The sequence below is a fragment of the Bos indicus genome, chromosome 19 (assembly GCF_029378745.1).
Source record: "Bos indicus isolate NIAB-ARS_2022 breed Sahiwal x Tharparkar chromosome 19, NIAB-ARS_B.indTharparkar_mat_pri_1.0, whole genome shotgun sequence".
Lineage (NCBI taxonomy): Eukaryota > Metazoa > Chordata > Mammalia > Artiodactyla > Bovidae > Bos > Bos indicus.
The window spans coordinates 63,163,004-63,171,597 of NC_091778.1; the positions used below are offsets into that span (position 1 = coordinate 63,163,004).

The 8,594-nt window shown below is 52.2% G+C and overlaps 1 protein-coding gene across 1 annotated transcript in view; it reads right to left on the bottom strand.

Annotated features, from left to right (window-relative positions):
• The window catches only part of GNA13 (G protein subunit alpha 13), a 33,050-nt gene extending 24,712 nt beyond the window's left edge, over nucleotides 1–8,338 (bottom strand). The window contains exons 1-2 of the mRNA XM_070774219.1: nucleotides 7,906–8,338; nucleotides 5,420–5,646 (exon numbers count right to left, since the gene is read on the bottom strand). Coding sequence (XP_070630320.1) covers nucleotides 5,420–5,646; nucleotides 7,906–8,188 — 510 coding nt within the window. The 5' untranslated portion in view covers nucleotides 8,189–8,338. The remainder of the gene's footprint in view (nucleotides 1–5,419; nucleotides 5,647–7,905) is intronic.
• Nucleotides 8,339–8,594: the final 256 nt, after the last annotated feature.

The window sequence follows — 8,594 nt, forward strand, 5'->3', positions numbered from 1 at the left end:
GCTCAAAGCAAGGCGCCAGGACGCCCCTGGGGAGTGCTGACCGAGGGCAGGGCGCTGGGAGGCCGGGCCGAGAGCAGAGAGCGCCCGAGGCCTGGGTGGCCCCTGGACAGGAGGCGCAGACTGAGCTCCAGGCCCACCCTGTCACCATGACCACCCCTGGGATCGGAAGGCACAACCGCGCTGCTGCCTCCGAGTCTGTTCATCTGTGAGACCAGGACCAGAGCCCACACTGCATGTGTTCTTTCACTTAAGGATTCAGTGACAAGGCACGTGATAGAAATAATTAATGTACTTTGAAAAGCACAAGGCAATTTTTGCAAAACATAAGGAATTAAAACGTCATGTAATTAATCAGCAGCACTTGAGTTTTCCAGAGAGACCAGTGCCTGCCATGGGCCAACAGGGCCAGACGGGGCCCGGTGGTCGGGCCGCCTCTCTGTCAAAGGTGAAGCAGGAGCACGCGGCGCACGGGGTCCCGGGGCCGCTTCGCTTTGCTTACAGGCAGCTCCCAGCCCTTCTCCCGAGTGAGGCTGCACTCCAGTCAGGAAGAGCGGTAGCAGGCACCACACACAGCAGCACAGGACACTACCGTCGCTCTTCAGCACCAGAGCTCACACCCCCACAGCAAGTCAAGGTTCTGCCTAAAGTAACATGACCTAAAGACGAGCACGTCCCCTTCATGTGACATCAGGAGACACACCCAGGATGCGTGTGCGCGTCTTACACGTAGTGTGACTCTGAGACCCCGTGGACTGCAGCCCGCCAGGCTCCTCTGCCCACGGAATTCTTCAGACAGGAAGGATTCTCCAGGGGGATCTTCCCAATCCAGGGACCGAACGGGGGTCTCCTGCATGGTGGGCAGATTCTTTACCAGCTGAGCCACCAGGGATCCCTATGTCTGTCACACACACACAGTCTCACTAAGTCACACTAACACTATAAGCATGTGCCACACCAGCCTCTCTGTTTTCAAGGTAAACAGCAGACAGGTCTGGGTTTCCAAAGCTTAGATAAAATGTAACCATTCTGACACCTGTTTAAGTTCACCAAAAAAATAAACACAAATTCTACAGAGACCTAAATTTAAAAAATCTCTACAAATTCTAATGTTACATACAATCCTTGTAATACAGACTGAAATAGTTCACCCTAAGCCTACCATATTTTTAGCAACTTGAAGTCAGAGTCTTTCATTGAATTCATTTCATAAAGAAACTGGACCAGTTCACAACTGAAACTAGCGTGTCTCCCTTTCAAGCAAGCCCTCCTCAGGGCTCCGGAGCAAACGAAGGCCTCTCTCCCCTCAGCACCTGGAACCCACCTGCAGCGCCAACGAGAAGCCACCGTCCCAGCCTGAAGGAAGTGCCTACTTTACCGAGCTCTGCGCGCCTCACAGGCCCCCGCCTGAGGCTAAACAGTTACTGTCACCCAGACTGCAGGAAGCTCAGTCCTAAGAAAGACGAGCTCATCAGCCTGGAGAGGTGAAGCCGTCCTCAAGCACCAGCTGCACCCCTGGAGCGAGAGAAAACCACGTCAAACTCAAGGCACCACACGACACAGGAGGCAGTTTCAGTTGCGGGAGTTGCAAAGCCAAGACCGGCCATCACAGGAAGCTGCATTACTGCTGACGACGGCAGAGTGTGTGCAGAGGCCCAGGAGTGCGCCCCACAGGGCCACACACTCTCTTGTCCTGTGTAAGGAGGTCTGTACATTTTGCTTAGGCTCCTGAATAAGCAACTGTATATTACACACTCCAATGACTCCTGGCCATGCTGTTAGTTCTCACACGTATCTCCAACCTCTGACTCCCATCTCTGGAGCCATCTCAGCAAATTCCCTAGCTACGGTCACCTTGTTTTTCTAGAGAGGGTATCTCTCCAGCGCAGTGGCAGGCTATGGCAAAGGCATGCCCCAGGCAGAGGGTTACAGACATTTAACTGAGACGCTAAGAGACCCCCTCTCAGGACGCACTGTCGTCAGTGTGCAAGTTCAGAGGAAGGAGAAAAAGACAATGTAAGTCGTAGCGACGTGAACCTTCAGAGTTTTCTTTTCCACAGTAAGGCGTTTATTTAGCTCACTCACAATGATACGAACCAGAAAAGGAAATGTTTGCCTTTGGAAGCTAGAGAAAGAAAACATTCATGTTTGCACCCGAAGTTATTACTAACAAACAAACAGCCTGCTAAAAACTAAAAACCTACGCTATGATATCACTACGCTACCCTTGGCCCAAAAACTGATTCAAGGGCAGTCATTCCTCTTTAGCAAAAAAGTGGTCAAGAGCTTAGAAATTGCCCCCATTTTTTTGCATTTAAATTTGCATTAATAAGCTTAATAATCAAGCGGTAGTTGAAAACAAAAAGGCTTATTTTCATTATTTTAGCTGCTAAATCCTCTCATTTCCCCTGATGTTTACTTTTCCTATGCAAGATTCAAGAAACTACACGGTTAAACACAACAAAAAAGAAAAATCGATTCCATGATACAAGAACTTCCCATCTCCCGGAAAATAACCAACTAGCACACACAGACCCCACGGACAGAGAAGCCTGGCAGGCGCAGTGCACGGGGTCGCAGAGGTGACACAACTGACGACTAACACGACGGCACAGAGACACCCGTGCTTCCCAGAAAAGGAGAGCATCGTAATTCAGATCACCTAACAAAACAAGGAAACAAGTAAGTGTCAGACCCTGTGGCGGTGAAAGCGCGAGCCCAAACAGAAGGCAGCCCAGTGGAGACCCTACCCCAGAGGGAGGGCGGCCCAGGCGGGTCACCGGCAGGCAGGCCAGGCCGCCTCGGGTCCAGTGGGAGGACCAGGCGAGGCTGCTCACAGGGGTGCTCGACGCCAGACAAGCCACCCCTCACCCTCGCGTGGGCCTGCCACAGACACTGCACTGACCAGGCGCCCTCCCAGGCTCCCCAGGTGAGGAGGGGGTCATTGCGGAAACCGCTCTGTTCTTCGGGTTCCAGCTGAACCCGTGGAGAGGGCCCAGGCCTGCAGGGAGTTGCGTCCACCCTGTTCTGTGAAGGGGAGCCCGGATGAACGGTACGGGTGTGAAGGAGCCGGGCAGCGGGCCTGCTGAGGGCGGCCGTGGGCAGAAGCCCTCAGTGTGCAGGGTCTGAGCAGGTGCAGCCATGGGGCACCGGCATCACCGGCTCGTGGGGCGAGCCCCTCAGCGTCCAGGCTCACGGAAGAAGTGGCTCTGTGTTTCGGAAGCAGTGGAGCTGAGCAGAGCTTCCCGGCAAACCCGGCCAGGTCTGGACAAGGTTACTGAGGTCCAGGGAGGAGACACCAGCCAGTGGGGAGGAGGGGCAGAGTGGAGGAGGCAAGAGACCTCCAGAAACAACAGGACTCGGGCTTTATGTGTGCAGACGACAAAAGGAACGGAGAGGACTCGGGGGGAATTTTAAGGAAGCAAGGTGACTTCCCAGTGTCAGCCACGTGACAGGCACCACGGAGCATCCCAAAGTATGGGAGCCATTAATTCTACGCAATGACTCAGTACCGAGCAGCTGTTCCAGGCACCATTAACAATGCAGGGCAGGCAGGAAGGACCCCTGTCCCGAGGAGCTTAAAACCAGACCTCTCCCTGTTCCTTGCGCCTCTCCTTCTTATCGTGAACTTGCCTCTTCTTGTCCCGGAGGCTGTCTCTGCTCTGAAAGCATCAGCTGGCTCAAGCCAACAATCTGCAGGTCCTCAGCCTGAGCGGTTTAACAGTCTGTTCTTAATGGCAAATAAATTCTCAGGAATATCTTCTCAACAGTGATGACCACAAGAGTGTAAGACGGGAACGTTCAAAAGCAAGAAGTGTCAGGGAGGGCCATCTTCACCTAAATGGACTTGCGGAGCTTACCCACAGAGGCCTGTGCAGGACACCAGGCTGGTCACTCCCTGAACCAACATGCGGTGTGCTATTACACACGGACGTTTCTTCCCTGACCTGCAAGGTGAACAAGCTCCTGACACAGTGCATAGTAAAATGTGCGGCTTGTTGAGAAAACGAATTTAGAAGAAAGGAGAATAATCCGCACTTAACAACAGCAGGAAAGGTAAGAGAAGTTGAAGAGGGGTGTGTGAAAGACAAAAATTAACCCCAAGTCTGAGCACTGAATGGAGGCTACTCATCAAGTCAAATTCATAATTTTCAACATATAATGCTTCCAGCTTCTCAGCTTTAACAAGGATGTAGGACCACCTCTGCCGCTTATTAATGCATTAAGTTAACAAGCAAAATACACACAACAAAGAGAACTGAACCAGACGGCGCACCATCAAGCACTGCATGACTCACACGAAGGCCACCACTCAGACAAAGTGGAGACTCAGGTCTCAGCTGTATCAGAAGCCGGCACGAAGACTTCTCGAGAACTTCTGGTAGCCAAGGCTGCCGCTGAGTACAAACTGTAATAGCAAGGACTGCTGGCTGCGTGTCACTCTGCAGCCACACCCAGATATGTGAACTGGCTTAACACCGTGACACCACCAAACAAGTTTCTAAGCAGTTTTACTTTTAACTGTCACTTTATTTTGATCACGTTACAGTAAAACTTACTTTACATCTGAACTCCCTCCAAACTGCATACAGGAGAGATGGCTATCATTCCTGGGATCTTTCTGGTCTTTGGCAAATAAAACGCCAGATACAATCAACACATTCACAATCAGATTTTTTTTATCAAGTGCTTTGTAATTTATTTCGATTATTATTTTTTTATCTTTAACCTAGATCAGAACCTTATTTTCCACCCTTTCTTCAATGCTGTGTAATAGCTACAAACTTTTAGTCTTGTGTAAGACAAAGTAGAAATAACAAATGCAAAATAAATTCTAAGTGTTTCCCATGGAAAAGAAAAGTACAAAAAACATCATATTATTTTAAGGAGGAACATTTTGTAAAATGTGCTTAGAAGCTTTTAAAAAGCATAGCATGCAAATATACAAAAAGTGCAATGACTGTTAAACATTAAGGATTTTAACCTATACTGATGAATTGCGAAATAAATACCTCTAAAGGCTAAAGAGCACACTTGAACAATTAAGTTACTGAATTCTTAATTCAAAAATAAAAGGTCAGTTTTTAGAAAGATCAATATTGTTGCTATAACTGAGATGAAATTACTTTTAAAACGAGAAAAAAATGGATGAAAGTGCCTGAGAAGCTCATTATGATCTTACCCTCGAAAAAGAAAAATGACCAACTAATTACTCAATATAACAGCTTCATCAAACCCACTGGGGGTTTGCCTTATTTTTACCTTGGTTAGTTTATAAAGCTCATCTAGAAAACTATCCACATTTCTGAGGCTAAAATTGTGGATACATACATCATACTGTGGAAGGCAGAGAAAAAGATGTGTTACAATCAGATGTTAATAAATGCCGTTAAAATCACAACATAAAAAACAAATCTCTTACCAGCTGAAACTCTCGACGCCGGTCGTAGGCATTCTGTATGCCACTGTCTGCCCATAATGCTCTTATAGCAGGAAGGTACTGTAAGAAAACTTGCGTTTCCACGATTCCCTGGGCGGTCAGGGGCGTCCGGGTATCAAATGCCATCAGCTTGTCTCCATTGAGCTGGTTTGAGTTATCCCCCCAAGGAATGTGGAGTTTCTCTCGGGCATCTACCAGCACCCTCATACCTTTGTTTAAAAAAAAAAAGTGTGATGGGAGTCATTAAATATTCTCAGAGATTCGATTCTCATATTCTTTCCTTAAACTTCTTGAGTACTCTAGGCCCAGCACCTCCAAAAAATGGAGACCAACATCAAAACAAACAGAAGTAACTTCTCAGAGTGTAAAAAGAAAAATTAAAACTCCCAGTTGTTCAGTCATAAAATTAGAACCTTGAAAAGCAAACACAATTAACACAAGTGCTTCTTTTGTAGGGTTTTAACATGTTCTAATTAATAATTCCTGGGCAGAAGGGAGTCACAAGACAACCAAAACCAGCAAAGGAAGAAGAAACTCCACTGCATAACCTGATGTCCAGGCTCTGAAGATCTGCAAACAAGGCTCTGAGTCTCTCAGAGAGACTTTTATGAGACGCCAAGAAGAGACTCAGCGCCCCGCGTTCTCCCGGTCCCTGAGCACCCTGCCCAGCCCAACCCACGGCCTCCAGGACCTCAGAGCTCAGACACTTCTCCCCTCCCAAGCTTCCAATCCGGGTGAGGCTCAGGGTGGCGTGAGACTTCCCTAAAAGGAGGAAGACCAACTGCAAAAAAGCGGTGGAAGCAGAGATTTCAACTCACAGAGATTATTTCAAACCCATTATTTCTAACACCTCACTGTTACCTTTAGGCCCTGCTAACAGTCACGTGACTATTAGGTCATTTGTTTAGATAACTGAAAAACCGTTTGGCTGTCAATTTTCTGATCACGTCAACTCAGAAAATGCAGATGGCTAGTGACTTCATCTTATCAACGCTCGAAGTAGGTCACACTTAGGAGCCAGTGTACAAGAGGAACCAGGTGTTAAACAAGAGCCAAGTATCTACCTAGCTATCAGTCAACAGCTGGTCTACTCATTAACAGAACCTCTTACAATCAGCTGCATCAGATACAAAGGTACCTTTGGTTAAGGGCTGACTGCAGAGTCTTGGGCCTTGAGAGAGACCTTAGATTAATTTTGTACTCAACATGAAGAAAGGATAAATTTAACCTCTTTTTACCGCTTACTCCAGAAACCCTAGGGCTGGCTGTGGTCTGTGAGCTCCTGCTATCCTGCCCCTCCCTCGCCGTTACCCCTACAAAGCCCCCTTCTCCATTCCCCGCACCCCAAGCAGTTTTCCTACACTCAATCCTGAGAGGGAAAAAAAAAAGTGACTCGAAAGAGTAACTTAAGTACTTCCTCAACAAAATCCCCCCTTAAAAAAAATGCTGCTTGCAAAGGCTTGACATGTATTACCAACCCCTAGATAAACTGCTACCCAGATGCCAGAGAGCACCCTCAGGCACCTGAAGAACCAGGCTCTGTATCTCAATTCTGCCAAAATGCCTTTTATAAAGTAGAAAACAGCTGGACACTAAAAGGAGTGCTAATTATAGCTCAAATGGCAAAAGTAACCCCCCCCCCCCGATTTGTCTGAAAGCCCAGAACTAAAATTCCTGTGCGTTTTTCACTTGAGAACAAAGATCAACTCGAGTTTTAAAAACACCCACAAGAGCAGCAGAACCGATGCCCCAAGCCGACACTGATTCACTGACTCAGCCTGCACGGTCTCCGGCCCTAGACCCGCTGTACCCACATACAACTCCGTTTCAGCAGCAGACTCTCCCCCACCGCAGTCAGAAGCAGAAGGAGGGTGCAAGGTGCTCGGTGATGACAGGCACACATCCTGCCCGACCGTGACACTGGAGCGAAAAACCACTGATGCTAAAACTTTTTTAGACCGACGGCATGGTGCGCTTTCCTGACGGCAGCACAGCAAACGGGACACCCTCGAGTTTCACATCCTTGCCCCCAAAGGGCCAGGAGCCTGTCACCCTTCGCCCTTGACCAGAGTCTCGGGCACAGGGTTCCGGAGCTCCGCGGCCCCGGAGCTGGGAGTAGCCCCGACCCCATGTGACTGGGCCACCAGCCACCCGGGGCGCGAGGCTGGGCGAGCAGAGCACGGGCGCGGGGTGGGCTGGTGCGTCCGGGGAAGAGGCCAGCCTGCACCCCGGGGCGCTTCCCTCCGGCGGGGGCCGAGGCCAGCGGCGGGGTGGCGGGCCCGGGGCCGCCCCCCGCCATCCTCTCCCCCGGCCGCGCCCCCTTCCCGCGCGCCCGGCCGGGGGCTCCGGAGAGGAGGGCGGTGCCCGGCGCCGCCGCCCCGGCCCCTGGCCCCGGCGCCTCCCGACCCCAGATCCCCCGGCCCTCCGACCTCCCCGGCCCCGGGCCCCCCGCTCCCCCGGCACCCCACCTTTGATCACGTTGCTGTAGATGGTGGGGCGGAACTCCTCGCGCGCGCGCTGGTCGAAATCCTGCCCGTGGATGATGCGCATCTGCTTGAGGAAGGTGGACTTGCCGCTCTCGCCCGCGCCCAGCAGCAGGATCTTCACCAGGCGCTTCACGTAGGTCTTCTCCCGCGACAGACACTTGTCGATCTCCTTGGACTTGCGCTGCTGCTCGGCCTCGCCGCTCGTCAGCACGCAGCCCGGGAAGCACACGGACAGCACGGACCGCGACGGCAGGAAGTCCGCCATCTTGCCGCCTCGGCGGGGCCCTACGGCTCCTCCGCCCGCTCGGCGCGCGGCTCCAGCTCCGGCTCGGCGGCTCGAGGGCGGGGGGCGCCGCGGCGGCCCGGGCGCGCCGGCGGAGGGCGGGAGCCGGCGGTCTGACTCGCAGGGCGGGCCGGGCAGGGCGGGCCGGGCACGCCGCTGAGGGAGGGCGGGAGGGCGGGCCCGGCGGGGCGGCGGCCCCGGGGCGTGCGCGCGCACGCCGCCTCGCGGGGACGCGCGCGCACGCCGCGCCCGGAGACTCGCGTTCTCTCGCGAGCCCGCGAGCTGCGCCGGGCGCGCGCGGGGCGGGGCGCGCGGGTGGGGCCCGGCGGTCACGTGGCCCGCTCCGCGGCTGCGCCTCCTGCTTCCCTGGAAGAAGCCGAACCCACCT